The following is an 18,658-nucleotide window of genomic DNA, read 5'->3' on the forward strand; positions in this document are numbered from 1 at the left end:
ATTAGTCAAAGTCCTCAATATATTCTCGTTTTAATCAGAATTTATCCAAGGTTAGCATCGAGACTCTCAATCATATTGAGGTTCAGTCGATTCTGTTCGCATAACGTTTCGATTTTATTAATAAGTATTTTAGTATAAGTATAATACATTAATACCAATAATACAGGAGGTTCTTCTTTTGCCATGAAAAATCCGCAAGTAAGTCTCTTATTCACTTTTGTCTAAATATAATATTAATATTTTATTATAAACTACATTTATATTGTTAGATTCTGAGTGAAATGAGAAAGTAAATAACCAATATGCATTATATAATATAGTTATGTTGTTAAAAACTAACAATGATTTTTATTTTTTTTTTATTTTAAAGTAGAATATTTACAATCTGTAACATAAGTACAATAAGTAAATAGGATTTCTTTTTTACAAAATATTTACATGATGATATAGTATGAGGAGGGAGGCTGTCCAGTGACAGAAACAGAACCCTCATGTATCGTTGGTGTCAGGGGCTTAGTAAATCCCAGCACCAAAGCCTTTTTAATCGACGAGTGGAATTATTAAGTAGGTTTGCTCCACCCTTGATTGGCTATATGGGGGTTGTTGTGGGTGGCAAATTTGGAGTGGAATTTTTTGTGGTGTTTGGATGCAACTGTGGTAACAGTTTCAATTTTGAGGTCGTTGTTGACTGAACTGTTAGAAACAATAATTGTACATAGATTTTATTGTTTCCGTTAGCGTTATACTTTGTTTAAAAAAAGGGTATCGAAAGTTTCAAAAAATCATATACTTGTTGATCATGAATCGATTATGGTTAGTACTTAACAGATGTTGTTTTTCTATTTAATTGGTATTGCTCCACATAGGGTCTTTATTATATTTAACAGTGTACGAAAAATAAAGCAATTACGTGATTACTGTTTAGCTGTAGAGCTTCAATCAGACATATTTAAATTTTTTTACACAACGATTTGAATTTTAATTATGAATATTATTTTAAATCTAATATCTTTCGCAATTATTATTCATATCTAACACACTTTTTCCAATGGTCTAACTAAGTTCATCTACTATAATGAACCATGTGCGTGAACAAAATGTAATAGAAACATCATTGTATAACCATAAAGTACGTTAAACACAAAATATAAAAAAATAAAATGCTTTGATAGTTTATTTGATTACATATTTAAAATATTTAAATTAATATATGTTTATACTTACATATACCGCGGGGTATATTCAAAACTATGATCACACTTGGTAATCAAAATGTCTTCTATGTACTTACCAAAGTAGTTTTTGAAATTTATTGATCCACAAATGGTATAGTAATTAGAGTAATAATTCGAAAGATTTTAGTTTTTTATCAAAAATAATTAAATGGCTATCTTGTCATAGTAGCCGGACTTATAAGTTATAACTTATAAATCAGTTATAACCAAGTATGAAACATGTGGGGTATAGTGTATTTTAACATGCAATTGTTTTGACATGCTTGAGTCTACGCGGTAGCAGTTTTGACATTTTAATGTTTGACCTAAGACCTGGGGGTTCAGTTCATCAGACCAGGCCACACATATGCAAAAAATTAAAATTATAGCGGCCCCGAAAGCGTTTGCCACCCATTTTTGTTGGTCTTAGACATAATCGATGGGATGGGTGTAGATAATTAGAGCTCTGCAGAATACATTATGATTCATCAGAAAATCACGTTACATAATGATAATGCAAATCTAACGTGTAAAGAGAAAATTTATTAAGTAGTAAAATAACATTAAGTATTTATGTATTAACGTAATTTATTGATGTCCTGTCAAGCTACATATTACGTAAGTTAATGCCAAATTTATTTTGTGCTCCAGGCATAATTCCCAATACCGTTTGTCTCGTATACCGTAAGAAGTTTTTTTGTGAGGTCTTTTTAATTTATTGTTTTTATTAAATTTATGAGTTACTTCAATAAACAACATATAAATAGCAACCCTTTTGGTCTTTGCTCTATGGGATAATAATTGTATTTACATTTTACACCAATGTTTATGCAATACAAGTGTATAAGTATAACTACCGATATAATCAATCAAGTATATATGTATATTTACATTAAATATTATGTTTATCATTATTACGATAAATTAATGAAGAACACGATATTATATATATATATATATTAATAGTAGAACAATATATAATATTTTACAGATTTATTGTATTTTAAGTGTATCAGTGAAAAATTTGTAAATGTAATACTTTAAAAAATATTAATAATTAACAATTATGAGTAATAATTTATATTATAAGTTGAAAACTATTTGTAAAATACTGAAATACATTCGTTTGGTCTTTCCTGATACAATGGTCGCCGATTAATGTAATCACTTTGGTACGATATTAGTTAAATAAAAAATAATTATAATAATGTAATGTTGCATCAAATTGAATATTAACACTTAACAGTACAAACAGAGTTATTAAAAAAATATTATTATTTATTACTAATAATTTAAGTACATAATATATAGGTACACAAATTTAAAATTACTAAAAAAAAAAAAAAAAAATTTAAACACATATTAACTATTACTAACTTGAACAATATTTTTTTTATTGATGTCTCTTTTTTTTACTTTTAAAAGATCATTGATAAAATGTTCATATTTGTAATATAATTAAAAATTTGACTAGTGTTGTTGTACTACCATTTGTACACTCGTGGTATTTACTCTCATTTTAAAAGAAGTTGGAGGTTTTTCAGTATTTATTTGTGGCTCGACCTCAATCTATTTATTTCAATTTCTCTAGATTCGTTTGTTTGTGATAAAGCATATAAAATATCTCTTTCGGTTATATTTGATGTAGTAAGTACATTTTCATCGATTTTCAACCAATTTTCAACCTAGAACTGATAATATTACGCGGCATATTGATTACAATAACCGACATAATTTACACATATAAGTTTACATCTGGTCCGTTTTTGAACTGTTCAATAGACATTAACCGTGATTATAATAAGTGGCGACCACTGTACTTATACTTATCGTGTTTATAATAGTTTGGACAATTTTGTTTTAAAATAATATATTGATAGCAATATGTATAGATAGTAGGTATAAGTAGGTATAAGGTATATATAGTTCATTAATGTGTGTTGAAGTGATAAGATACTATAAAGGTCGTGTCTAAGATTAAGTTCGTTAATAATTATCATATTTTATCAATTATATTTTAATATCTGTGTTTACATTAAGTAGTTTTTATAGGAAATTAAAATATATGTCAACATAGTTATTTTATTCATGTAAAATATAATATTATTTATATGAACACATCGTATGATATACAGCGTTCACAATTTAGTCTACTATATAAAATCCGATTGATTTATTTGTTTGTAAAAATATTCTTGTTGACATAAAAGTTTAACATAATACAAAAATTATAAAAAAGGTTTATTATTATATTCGCAACTTGCATCGTTGAATTATAAATATATAATTCTGTTCACATTTATAGCGAATTTTATTTTTTATGAATCAAATAGTTATTGTAAATGTTTAATACTAAAAAATAATTTTGAACTTATTTTTATTTGAGCTAAATACTAATAGTAAGATAGATTTTTTTTTATTTCTTAAAGTGTTTCGGTACAAGGACAAGCTAATTAATGTCAATCGACTACATTATATAATGACATGATAAGGTAAAGTGATTTCTGATTGATTTATAGTTTTAAACGTATTAATAATAAATAATAGTTAAATGTGTTCACAGGACCGGACTTACAGAATATTGGGCCATAGGGCAAATAATTAAATGGACCTCACCAAAGCAAATACAACCATGAACATTGTAGAGTACACGCATTCTAATGTTAGTGATGCATACAATTTACCAGTCATCATAAATATACCTTCTAAAATATTTTTAAATTGTATGTATGATAAAGGTGTAAAACATTTAAAATCCAATTACAAATAAAATAACATTCAAATTATTCATATATTTATGTTAATTTTTTTATTTATTTTAATCAAAAGGTTTAGTATTGAATTCTTTAAAATATTGGTTTATAAATAATACATTACTTATTTTAGTTAAAACATTTTTCTTGATTGTCTTTAGGAAAAGTCAATATTGTTTGGTTAAAACTTAAAACCAATCGATTGTAACAAATCATATTCTGAAAATAATATAGTAAATAATTTTAACGATTCTTAAGTTTGACTAGTTCTAAATTTAATCTTTATGAAAGTTAATTTTAAAAACGTTTGTTCAATTTGTCACAGGAATTATTAAACATAACTGAACTGCGATTCAAATATTTGAAAAAATATCTATCATTTTTGTTTCTTTAAACCACTCCGATAAAGGTTTACTAAAAAGGTCCCAATATTTCCTTAATTGAATCCAATAATTTTTATAGAAGATTCTAAGTCATCTTTGTAAACAGAAATGAAATTGTCTAAGCTTAAGTTAAAACCATTATCTGACTGGACATTTAATTTAATAATAAACAAAAAAAAAAAAAATGCTGAGATTTATATAGTTATATGTGAATATTGTTTTATGTAATTCTATTTCAAATTTATCAAAAATATTATATTATATGTTTCTACATTAAATTTATCTTTCTTTCAAGTTTTAACTGAATTAAATGTGATTGACTCTGTCGAGATATTTTATAAAAAATTCTTGATTCTGTTTAATTTTCAGTAGTTGAATCAATATTATCATTATTACCTGACAAGCTTAATGAACGGTAAATATATAAATACTACGCACAATATATAGGTAAAAAAGATTAGAAAATCAACTCTGTATTATATATAAATAATACGTTTAATAATATTTATTAACTCATTGAGACATTAAGTAAACACTTTATATTTATCTCTCATGCGTACTGTATGGCTAAATAATCTATATAATATTATAGATAATATGAAAATTAAAAACCACTTGTAATTTACATAATTATCAACGTTTCTTATTTACTATCACTTGATCAGCCTTAACCACATCGACATGCACATCGTATGTCGAAATCTTCGACAGACATACTATAATAGTTAATTATTTATTACGTAGTTTACAATATGACGGAGTATTTTTCAGCTAAACAAAAAACAGCGAGTGCACAAGTATATATACGAGTATATATTTTTTTTTTTTTTTTAGTGAGTCGTATGCATACAGTTCGCAAATCCGTATGTTGTCGATGTTAAATTGAAAAAGACTAATTTTAGTTTGGCCTCCTTGTTAAATCTCGTTTTTAATGGAATTCCTATTGACAGATTATTATTTATTTTTCAACTAGGTTTTCGGTCGTAGTTGTTTTGTCAAGTGGGATCGGTCACAGCAATATATATAATATATCAGTGTATTACATGCACACGTAATGTCGTCGAAGCAGAGTATTTCTTGATAATATCTCAACGTGTTATTTTAGTATATATTGTATAGTATAATATACGAGTATTTTATTATACACGTGTATACTGTTTAGTGTATAAGGTCCGGCGCCAGTTTTCGGTTGTGAGGCAGTAACAAATGCAAAAATCCGTCGACACATGTGTTGACCATTTACCCGCACCGAGTACCCACGATCGCCATGTATCCTATTTAGTATTTATTATCATAATATGAGCATGTATACTTTAAAGCGTTATTAATATATAAATATATAGTTGTAGTATATATATATATATATATATATATATGTATAACCGTTGAATAAGATACTTACACTCAACAGTTGATAATAATAATCTCGAAAACGGATGTGCAGAATGTCTGTGCGGAAAAGGCCATGACCGATGTCACATTTTTGAAGACACAGTAAATATTTTAACACATTGAATGATGGAAAAAAAAAAAAACAAAAACAACGTCTGCAGTTTTCCAAAACATTCATTTGAGACATGTGACGTTAAAATATGTTAATCGATAGTAAATAAACACGGCGCCGTGACTTGAACGACCCATAAAATAATTAATATTAATATTTGATATCGAATGACCGATAAGTTTGAAATCTAAAATCAAAAACTGAATTTGGAATATTAGAATTGGTTATAATAATATTGATTCTGTTGTGGATTGTAAGTCAACAAAATGAAATTCGAAATGGATTTATGTTATATCTCCTCATATATTATTATAATATTTCAGAATAATATACTGGAATTTTGAACAAAAATATGGAACTAATAAAAATGGATATATTTATATAAAAACTACTAAAACGATGCAGTGTGTTGTATATTTGTGTGCACAATAAATTTAAATATTAAATTAATTTCCATAGTCGTTGATCAGCTATCTACTGATGATATTTATGAATCGGATGAAAAACCACATATCCCAAAAGCATTGGTAATAAACTTGAAGTTAAAATTAAATCCATTAGCTCTTTCAAAAAACACCAAGTACACTGGTTACAGTTAACAAAATAATTACAATAGGTATGTAGCTTTACATAATATTATTATATGTTTCTTTTATCCGTTGTTACTGTAAACATATAGTTACGATTGTTTGTGTTAAGATTTAACGACGGGTTCTATATAAACAACATACTAGTTAACATTAAAGTATGAGGTAACTGTACATTTTTCTTTTTATATTCTACATGGAATTATAGTTTATCTAAACAATTGCTGTTTGAAAGGAGTTGTGTGTAGGCAACAATAAGATTTCTGCGTGTACGGGCCATAGCAGTGTATGAGTAGTAAATCATTATAAACGCGAATGATTATGTGGTATACACGGAGACACTTTTTCTCGCACATACACACACGCGCGCAAATTTTAATAATTTGGTATTTCACTGCTAAATTGATCAATTTTAATTCCATCATTCCGATATTTATACCGATTGCGCGATCATGGCAGTATAGAAAACGGATTTAAACGTTTACTTTGGATTCAACTAAAATTGTTTTATATTTATTTATCCGAACGAGCATAATTTGCTGTTAAATTTACAAAGATTTGTACATAATTTGTACATTGTTTGAGTCGAGCGTAGTGCGTCCAAATCACAAATATTATTCATTTTTTTTTTTTTTTTTGTTAATATAGTTTATAGAATACTGAATAGGATCTGAAGAAGCGAAGTCGAAAAATTTTAACTTGGTAATAAAACCCAACCACGTAATTAGATCGATTAGTATAGGTATACTATGCTAGAACGAAAATCGGTCTATTTAACGTGAAAAACTACAGTTGGTTTTAGACGTTTTTATTGTTTCAATAATATGTGTGTTCTATGTGTACACGTAACTGCCATATTATTATTATTTACCAATAATTATAATTGTATTTTATTCCAGTAAATTGTATACACAGTTTAAGTATCATTTTAGTTCTACGATCTAGTCGCGTGCCTCGTGTCTACGCGGTGTTTTGAGTGTACCCAATAGTTTTGCCCGAAATACCTACATTAATCGTATCACATTTTAGTAGGACCTTAGTAGTAGCGCCGTCACGACGGACTTGCCGACAACACATCGTACGCACCGAGACTGTCGAATGCCTGAAACGTAACATTTCGGGCGCCCGAAACGAGTGTCTATTACTTCAGTCCATCCGTTGCAAATTAATAAAAATGATAAAAATGCTCTAAAAATAAAAAAAAACGTCGAAAAAAGAAATGCAGGATAAATGTTTCACCTTCAAATATGCAATAAGATTATATGAGCTATAGAAATAGATGTTTTATTCGCTATAAAAACAGAATGTACATATTAGAAATATTTATCAATTATAGTTAGTCAAAATTATTTAAAATGTAAAAAAAATAAATAAATGATGTAAAAAATCGGGCATTTATGACTTTAAATAAGTTGTTTGCTTAAAACATAAATGTGTCTAACAAAATATGTAATAATAATCATATAATTGTTTTGTATTGCCCAATCACGGTACTTATAATTATGCTTTGTTTTAAATGACCCCCTACGGTTTTTCTCAAGTCCTATCTACGTACGATCTAAGGTATTCACTTTCAGCGAGTTTCACCAGTTCTAGTAAGAGTATAAAATTATTATAATAATGTATATTTAATATTTATACCATATTATATTAATAACATAATATTTCTGTGAATATTGAATAACAGTTAAATTAGATTATTTAGATTCATAGTAGTACTTATCTATAAAGTAAAAATAAATAAAAAATGTTATTGCTTTCAGTAAAATTCATAATAAATCATGATGAAATACTCGAACGGCCGATTTTAAAAATAGATTTTCCCAGTAATAATTAAGAAAAGAATTATCGCTAAATATTATTAATTCTTAAACAACGCGTGCCATTTACCATTTAGTATTCATAGAACAGTGGTCTGGTGAACAACGCGCTCGTCCGATAAAATTGTTTTACAAAAATAATGACAATTATGAAGTCGCATTGCGTTAATTTCGTCTTTACTTTAATCTTAAACGCTATGATTCTGTACTATCTGCTAGGGCTGTTAAAATATTGATTATTAACTTCAAAAAAAATGTGTTCCTGAAAGAAACCTGTACGGAAAAAAACATTCGTCCACTTGAATATGTACTACCTTTGGAAGTGATACACCGTATAGTGGAAAATATACGAAGTAGGCTCGAGAAAAGATGACCATCATCTTGAGGACATGATTCAAAAAAATAAATAAATGGTAAGTTATTTACTTTATTATAATAGATAATAATTCATTTTTATTCATTTTTTTTATTTTATTGTTTATCTTTGAAAATCGATTGTTTTAGTACCTCACTCTGAAAAAAACGCATAAAAGTTTAGGAACCCACGATTATTTTTAAACTACAGCAAAATAATTATCATATCGTTATTTATTGCTTAAAAAAGTAAATTTCTCTAAATTGGAACTTTAAAATATTTATACAAAAATAATTGCCTTAATACACAATGTTACACGGTGAACTGACAATTGCTATAACTTGTTTTATTGAATATTTTCAATTTATTACTTTTTTAAATTATCAATTATCATCTGCGTTACATTCAAATTAATTTTTTTAAATTTTGTATGTAAAATTAAGAAATTAGAAAATTTTCTATTTGATATTTAAAAAAATTAAAATAGTCATTTTATTAATATAATTTTTAAAACATATTAACAAAAAAAAAAAAAAAAAAATGAAAAATGTTCAGCCAATTATTTTCTACGATTTTTTAAAGTTTGCATAAATTTAATATATTATTTCAAATAAATTTTCTGGATAATCGATAATACTGATAAACAAGAAATAAATTTAAATTTAAGCAAACTTTAAAAATTTTTTAAAAAATATTGAGTCAACCTTAGTAAAAGTTTTTGACACCAGAATTTTTCCAAAAATCGGATTTTCAAAATGGTTATCTTGATTTTTTTTAAATATCATTAGTAATTTTTTTAATTTTTTAATTTTGCATAAAAAAAGATAAAAAAATCTAAAAATATTTTAAATGTAGCAAAGATGGCAATTGTAAATTAAAAAGAAAAAAGTTGAAAACGTTCAGTAGAACGAAAGTTATTGCAATTGTCAGTTAATGGTGAAACATTTTGTATTTTTATATTTTCTCGTTTAAATATGAAATATTTATTATATTGTACTAAATTTTAAAATTTTTTATTATTTAAGAAAAAATTTTAATTGATATTTATTAAAAAAATAAGATAAAAAATTGAAAATGTCTTATGCCAATTAATAGCTCAAAAATAGTTAAAGCATTTCAAAAATTTTATCACAAATAAAAAACGATAATTTAAGCATTTGGTTAAAAATGTCAAGTAACTATACAGTTATATTCGTATTTGAGATACATAAATGTAATGATATGCTAACATTTCATTGTACAATGGTTTAAAAAAAACCTAATTTAAATTAATGAAAATTAAATATCAACTGTCTGAGCACAAGTGTAAAAATAAAATAATAACGTAAAAAGATATATAATCTAAGTTAATTTAATATAAGTTAAAGATAATATTTATGCACATTTGCAATAAATAAAAAAAAATAATGTAAAAAAAAATTTAATCTACCTAATTTAAGCTAATACAAGTTAATCATAAAATGTTTATGCACAGCTGTAAAAAGAAAAAAAATCATAGAAAAAATATAAAACCTAATTTAATTTAATTTAATTTAATATTAGCTTAATATCAGATGTTCATGCGTAAGTCCAAAAAATATAAAAAATAGTATAGAAAAAAAAATCCTGTGAGTAATAGGTTTAAAAAATATTTTTTTTTTACAATTTATAAAATATAAGAAGAATATCAATAGTCAATAAGTTAGTATTACATACAATTAGAAACTAAAAGATAAGGCTAGTTTCATGGGAACGCAGAAGTCTTTGATGAAGCCTCTAGCTTCTGGCTAGATTGACCACATCGTCTCTTTCGCCAGTGCATATGTACTCACCACCCGAGCTAGAGCTCTCAACACAAGATTCTACGAGCGATAACTGGACCTTTTCTTTTCAATAAGTTAAACCAGTGATGTTTTTTATTTGGACTCAACTGTTTAGAAAGTTGTCTACTCATTTGTGTTAACTTACTTTTTTCCTGACAAGTATCACATATTCACTGCTGTAAATCTGGTAAGGCGCATGAATGCATGATTATATTATGCTGCATACTTTATTACAAAACATTTAAGCTAAGCCTAAACTTGTCATTATTCCATGTATGGTACACCACGTACATAATTATTTGTTAATTAATCTTATTATATATTTTTTTTTAAATTTTTTTTTAGTTATCCTTATAAAAGCCAAAAGTAAAAATTGTATACATTATCTCTAGATATAGATAGCCTACTCTTGGCTAGGAATGTCTTGATAAAAAAAAAAAAAAACCTTTATTACAGATTACACATTAAATTTACTTAACGGTGTACTTGATCATATTTTCGAGAATTCTCCGAAGATCAGAAGGAAGGTAATAATTTAAATTTAATATGAGTATCTGATGAGTGATTATATATTCCAGTACTTTAAGTCTAGAAGTATATCACCCTAGTTACAATTTTACTTACATTTATCTTTGTTTTATATCATTTTTTCTCTTATTTATCTCATTATTACATAAGCAAATTTATTAAAAATTTTATTTACTAGAAGATTGCTGTTTTCTCTGAATTTTTTATTTATTTTCCCAATTATAAAAATAAGTTCTGAGAATTTTTAAGTTAGATTTCGTAAAAGTATAGACTAGATTTAAAATAATGTTTAAAACCACCCTCGTTTTATGAAAATTGAAGCAATTTATCAAAAAATTATAGTGTAGATATTTATCCAAAAAAAAAAAAAAAAAACAAAAAACAAATACAATATGATAAATTGAATGGTCATCATTCCAATCAGAATTTAAAATGAATTAATCTAATAATATTTAAACGTATTCTGTGTAATATCGTAAGTTTAGAATTTCTGATTTTCAAAAGGAAATGTAGCCATGTAAGAATAAAGATATTTTTTAAATCCACTAAAACAATCTTATGAGAAACCTCATGTTAAAATATTCAAATTTTTTCAAAATTTTAATTGTCGAATTATATTAATATTTTATGAAAACACCAAATCTCTATAAACTATTTATTTTTGAATTTCAAAAAAAAAAAAAAAATGAACTATATTATATTTTATCAAAAATTATATAATTTTGTATAAAAATTACATTTTTTATTAATTTTTCTTGATAACTATGAAAACAACAGAGATATTTTTATTTTTACCATCCAAAAGTACTAACTAGATTCATATTACTTCTAGGAATCACATTCAAAGTTAAATATCTTAGCATTTTGCCTTTACGTACATAGAAAAAATAAAAAATATGAAATTATTCAGCTCGAAATCTAAAAAATGTACTATTTCTTACAAATTTGTAGATCCATTAGTTGTTATGATAAAATTTAAATTTACAGTATAGTACCTATATTTGAGTATTCTTATACTAACCTAGAGAGCAACCAAAGTATGACTAAGGTTAATTTAAATATAGTTAAAAATGTCCAAATACGAAATTTCAAAACTAATAAAATGTGTAAAATACATTTTATTTCTAAACTTGATATTTATATGACCATTATTTTTCATGACGTCTTTAAATTGTTAAACTAATATTAATAACCAAGTAATTAACACGGAATATTCAAAAAATGTAAAATTTTTATAAATTAATTACTAAAAATAGCCTTGTTAGTGGTTAGTATATGAAAATAAGAAAATTGTTTTTGTTTCTCATATCATAATATATAAGCTTTATTAAGATTTTACTATCAAAAACTTTTTCAAAATCATGTTGATTATTATTGATAATGTTTCATCTCCAAGTAGGTTCAGCTCACTAACTTGTAAAATGCATGTGTAAAAATTAGATATTACTTTATGTGTATACTGTGTGCTCACTCTTCATTAATTTAGGAATCGCTGAACTTCTCTGCCAGATTAAATTGGGATAAATCAGATTTTATTTTTACAAGTTATTGGTATATAAATACACATTTAAAGATAAATTTCAAAGTTTTCATCATTTCAGTAAGCACATGTGCAATAAAAACATTTTTTTTTTTTTTTTTTTATGGCAACGCTTATTTCACACGCCACATTCGGATAGGTCTAAATTTCAATTTCAGTAAATAATACATTTTTACGAATCATTAAAATGCATAAAATCATTTATAATTATTTATTATTGGTTAATTTTTGAACATTTGTACGTATTTTTTTTTATGGGGACATTTGAAAACAATAATATACAAAGATCCACCAGTTATTACTTAATTTAGCAGATTTAAAAAATAAAATAAAAAGTAACTTAACCGAAAATCAAATGTTAGCAATCAATAAAGAATTTCTACAACGTTTTCAATTATGCGTCGAAAATAACGAAGCAAACTTTGAACAATTTATTTAATTAATTGTATAATTATAAAATAACTGTTGTAATTGATATTTAATACATTTATAAAATACATTTATGCCCATATTATATTTATCTTGTTTATAAGTTATAACAAGTATAAAAAAAAAGTACGCAAAATTATTCAAAAAGTAACCAACAATAAATAATTATAAATGGTTTAATGCATTTAAATGAATCGTAAAAATGTATTATTTATTAAAGTTGAAATGAATTTTATCCAGTAAATTTTTAATTTAGAGCTATAGTTAATACATAATACATCAAAATTACCTTAAAAAGTTGAGTCTATCTGAATATGGTGTTTAAAATAGGTGTTGCTATTTAAGAAAATATATTTTTTATTGCGCATTCCCGTACTAAAATAATAACAATTTATAAACCACTAGCCTGTAAAAAAAAATTCGATTTACTTCAATATAATCTGGTCAAGAAATTCAGTGTTCCCTAAGTTAGTGAACAATCGGTATATATATATTAGAATAGAAAAAGGTTTTGTGGGCAATCATTTTAATTTTTTAAGTCCAATAAACCATCGTCAAAAATAATTAGCCAATTAATAATGAAATTATACGTTTCATTATCCCAAAGATCATTGTTATTTTGTTTTATTTGAGCATGTATATTATAACCGTTTTTAAGTATTTTAATAATTTTCAGCCGAGTATAAAAACATTACATTTTATACCATATGCTAAGTAGTTCATGATCAATTGCTTTTAATTAATATAAATTGTATAACTGACGTATTTGCAATTTTATATCCAAAATATAAATACATTTAAAAAACATATTACTTTAAATGTTTTATTTGTTCACGAATTTATCATAATTGTTATTAATTAATATAATTAAAAAATATATTACAATTAAAATATTATAAATAAATTGAAAAACAAAGAGATTAAAATTTTTACTAGTATATTACTTTGTATATTACCACATTTTTTTATTTGAAAGTGAGTACTAACTATAGCGATTAAAAAAAAATAAATATAAATATATGAATTTAAATTAATCTAGTCTTACGTTTTTGTTTAATACAAGTGGCTTGATTATACTCAACAGTTAGAATATAATCATCGTCACTTGTAATCTTATAATCTAAAAGTAAAATAATATTTTGCATAAAATAAAAGGTACTATAAACTAAATAAAATGTCTTTAATTAGGTACAGAGTTATAATATTTTACATATATGTGGTCGTGAGGAATTAATATTACTGTGTGATTTTGAACATTTGATGAGTAGGTATTGAGTAGTTTTTATCTAAGTTCATTTTATCAATAGATATATATTAAATACTAATCATAAGGATTGCTATTCTGTGATCGTGGCGCGAATAATGAAGTCTAACTTAAGAGTTATAAATTTTAAGAAGTTTTTGAAAATTATAAGTTTTTATCTAATTTTGGAGTTCTTATGATTTTATGCCTATTACAAGTTTATGTTTCAATATCGTAAGAAACATCGAATTAAATTTGTTCACACTTTATAGTTCGATTATCCTTGTAACAACACTCGAATTACTCCACTGCCTACAAGCATTTTAAGTCGTCAGTCGCACGTCAAATCGGGCGTAATATTTTACTGAGCATCGGCTATTGATATCGTGTGTTCATTCGGTTGTCAATTTTTCTATTCAGAAAGCGGATAGTTTTATTATATTAATAATGTGGTGCTGCGCGTCACGAATATTATGATCCGTTAGTGCACAACTGAGTTGATAATAAATATATTAGTAATATCGTATATATGCTATTTATTTAAACAGACTCTCTTTTAAAAAAATAATAAATAATTATCTGAATGAGCCCAATTTAATATTTTCAAGCATATTATAAATTGTATATGTATTCTCACGGTAATTTAGAAAACAAGATAAAATAAATAAATAAAATGTTATAATTAATAACATATAATACAATAATATAATTAATCGAATTATGGTTTGAAAATTTTTTTTAACAGCATTTTTGTGAACTATAATGTTATATAAAATAATTTTAACGTTTTTTTCCATTTGTAGTTTAAGGAATTAAAGCAATTATTAACAAGAATTAAATTAATTATGGACTTAATTAATCAATTTCAAATAATTATTACCAAAAAAGTACTAAAAGAGAAGAATGTTAATTTATTATAGTTTATTTTAGTTCAGTAAATTGTGGTTTAATGTTTATGACTATATTTTCGACAAAAATATCGATGAAAAACATTTAAATGGTAAAACAAATATTTTTATAAAAAGCGTTTAAATGTATTTCTGTATTATTTCTGTACATTTCAATCAGTATAAACGATTTAATAATAATTAGAATTATTATAAAATATTAAATAATAACTGACTCGGCAAACGTTGTTTTGCCAAAAAGTTTTTTTAAATATTAAGTGGACCCGGCGAACTTAATGCTTTTTGATAAACTTTAGAGTGATAATAAAACTATAATAATAATAATAATAATAATAATATAATCATATATTATTATTATTATAATAATATAATTTACACGTTAAATATTAAAAAGTATTTGTGGTGCGGGTGTTAAAAGTTTTTCCAAATTTTTTTTTCGTAAAAACCTTCTCCTGGCAATTACGAACAATTAAAAAAATGTTTGAGCCAAATCGGCCCAGCCGTTCTCAATTGATGAATTGTTATACATTTTTGGCTCCATTTTTATATTTATAGATGTGTAATTTATACCACTTCATAAATATTATTTAAAAACATAAAATTATAAATACCTCGGTTGATTTTTATTTTTAATAGGTATAAAAATGAAAAGAAATGATTGCTTGTTAAATGAATAGTTATAACTTATAAACTATTCAATTATTGTGATAAAATAGAGAATAAGACAATCTCACAAACTTCATTAAAAATGAAGTTGATTTTGTATATCTGATAAAACCTACCTATTATTTGTTTCATGTATGTTACACACACACACATACACTTGTGTGAATCCTATGTTGGATAAATAATGAATTATGAACTTTATTTTCGATTTTATTTAAAATACCATATGCCCATGTAAAATGTTATTCAAAGCTCTTCGTACTATCGGTTGAGTTGGACGTTTTTGTTGCTGAGACTACGACTTTACGCGGACTTGTAGTTCAGTGTTTGCAGTGGATTAACTAAGTACTCGAACAGTAAATAATAATAATAATAAAAAAATTAAATTACGATTATTTCTGATTATGAAATGCATTAGAAATGTCTTCGTGCTTGCTCTCGTATTTTTGTATTAAGTAATCCAAACGGTTATTTTTTAATTTTGCCTGTGATGGTTCAGAGGTTGTCTCGGTACAGCAGTCTTCCATAGTAGATGACAGCGAATACGACAGTTGGCGGTCTTCGTCGGTCGAATCCAAATACGATGGTTGATGGTCGTCATTGGTCAGCTGCGGATTAGACGGTTGAATGTCTTCGGCAGTAGTGCCGGAGCTTTTGATCGATAACAAACACGGTATTGTTTGGTCATCACCGCGTCCTAGGTCTGAAAAACTGGCCACTTTTTCGTCACCCGCCCGGGACAGATTACACTGGTACAGTATCAGAGATGTAGACGATCCGCCGTCTATCAATTCACCACCAAAACCGGGGACCTGACTCTGTTCCTGTTGCATGTGCTCTGCATCCGTTTGCTCGGCCAGCTCCTTCTCCAGGTCAAACACCCTCGATTGCAGCGTGGCTACCACAATTCCACTAGCTCCCAGTTTAGCCTGCAGCCGGGCGTTTTCTGTACGCAACGCTTCGTTCTGCGCAGATTCGTGGTGCATCATCTCTACCGAAATCTTAGCTTCGACCGACCGCAATCGGTCCTTTTCCTGCTGAACCTCATCCAGTTTAGCCGTCAGCTGGTTCACCGTCTTCCGTAGCTCTGACTCTTCTCGGTCTCTTCTCATTCGTTCTGCTTCGGCCAACACAGTCAAGTTGTCCACGCATCTCTTTAGGCAGTCTTCCATTTTTGCCGACTTGGCTAGCTGGTTATTGATATCGTCCAACTCTATGGATGTCTTCTCGATCTGTTCTTTGTATGCACTTACTTCTTCTATCAACTTTTTGGTACACATCTGTAGCACATAATATTGATAATTAGAGCAAATATTTTAGATGCATTATAAAATCATTATTAATTATACGCAATTGTTCAAATAGTGTTGATCACAAACTTAGTGAATTTTATTTTGTTTTCATTAATTATATGATAAAATTGACTGGAAAAAAATATGTAAATGTATGAAAGTTCTTGCTTTATTTTTAATATTTTACAACTTTATAGGGTACGACAAGATATACCTGGGAATCATCTCTTAAATATTTGAAACATATAGGACGTAATTCCTATTGTAAACATTGATGACGAATGAGTTGTTGAAAAACGTCGGAAAAAATTTAAATAGAAACACTTATGTATATTGCAGAAATTTTCAACGAAAAGTTTATAAAATCATATGTTACACCACTGCATGCGATGTATTAAACTTTGTACAATTATCATATCATACAACTTATATAATTATATACCAGAAGTCCAGAATTATATTTTTGAGGTATGTATTTTTAATCGCATTTTATAGTATTATGATTAATCAATATATTATGCTATTATTAATTAATATTTTATTTATTTATTTATTCTATCCACAATAATAATTACAATACTGTCACATAATATAATATATTTATAATTATTTATCTTTTCATTTGTTGCTATATAGCTTATTTTAGTAAAAGTAGATACTAATTAGCGCATGTAGTTATATATTTTTATATTTACAAGTAATGTAGACATATCAAACATCTAACTTCCGTACATTGGTCTTAAGCCTTAAAGGTGACCAATTACTGTTAAGTACTACTATCATAATAATCATAATAATAATAATTATTATTATTATCATTATAATTTTATTGTAATATTGTTATCTAATGGAATAAATAAATATTATTAGATATTATATTATACGCAATAATATAACAATATGTATTTTTATTTCTATAGACATTAATGAGTTATAATTTTTAAGTGTATATAAGACTCACTTCCATGTATGCAGTTAATGGATCGGCATCGGTATCGTTATCTTTATCGTGATCGTTAACATTATCGTCTTTTTCGAGGTCGATTAAAGATTTTTTGACATCACTATTGGTCAACTCTTTGATCTTGTCCATCAAACACTGTGAAGTGAACTTGAAACGTGCGTTTTCCGTGCGATTCCGTTCCAATTCCTCTTTGTACACGTAGCATTTTGTTAACATCCGATCGTAATTTACCACCATCTGTTCGTGCAACATCAATTGCTTAGTCATTCTCGTATCGATCCATTCCCGGAGTTCTGACAGTTCGGCATTCAACTTTTGCTGTTCGAGGAGGAGCGCTTCATCCTGATTCAGGTCTGTATTCATTTTTATCTGTTAAAAGTAATTTTTCATTACGACTGTTTAATTTTTTTTTAAATGATGATTCTACAAATTCAACGTGTACCTACGTTAATATATTAAATTTACATATTTTTTTAACTATGTTACTACAATTTTGTTTCTATAGTAACAATAGACTTAGTGTCAAAAAAATATGTTTGTTAAATCAAAAAGCTTGAAAATTTAATACAAGATTCCTCTTAAAATTATTACAGCAATATAAATTCTGAAAAAGATATTTAAAAGATATTTAAAGCTAAAATGTTAACAAAATAGAATATTTAAACGAAAA

General features: G+C 26.0%; 1 protein-coding gene across 1 annotated transcript; it reads right to left on the reverse strand.

Annotated features, from left to right (window-relative positions):
* Positions 1-16,124: 16,124 nt before the first annotated feature.
* LOC112603052 (paramyosin-like) lies at positions 16,125-18,351 on the reverse strand. Its single transcript, XM_025351453.1, has 2 exons — positions 17,986-18,351; positions 16,125-17,012 (listed from the first exon to the last, which is right to left on the reverse strand). Exons 1-2 carry the CDS (start codon positions 18,349-18,351, stop codon positions 16,125-16,127), a joined length of 1,254 nt encoding a protein of 417 aa, XP_025207238.1.
* Between the last annotated feature and the right edge of the window lie 307 nt (positions 18,352-18,658).

The sequence above is a fragment of the Melanaphis sacchari genome, unplaced genomic scaffold (genome assembly GCF_002803265.2).
Source record: "Melanaphis sacchari strain LSU unplaced genomic scaffold, SCAv2.0 Contig94_pilon_pilon, whole genome shotgun sequence".
NCBI lineage: Eukaryota > Metazoa > Arthropoda > Insecta > Hemiptera > Aphididae > Melanaphis > Melanaphis sacchari.

Bases quoted from the DNA above. Each gene is read 5' to 3' on its own strand.
- LOC112603052 (XM_025351453.1), bottom strand. From the start codon at position 18,351: ATGAATACAGACCTGAATCAGGATGAAGCGCTCCTCCTCGAACAGCAA. The intron at 17,013-17,985 runs GTGAGTCTTATA...TATGTGCTACAG, and splicing joins CATTAACTGCATACATGGAA to ATGTGTACCAAAAAGTTGAT.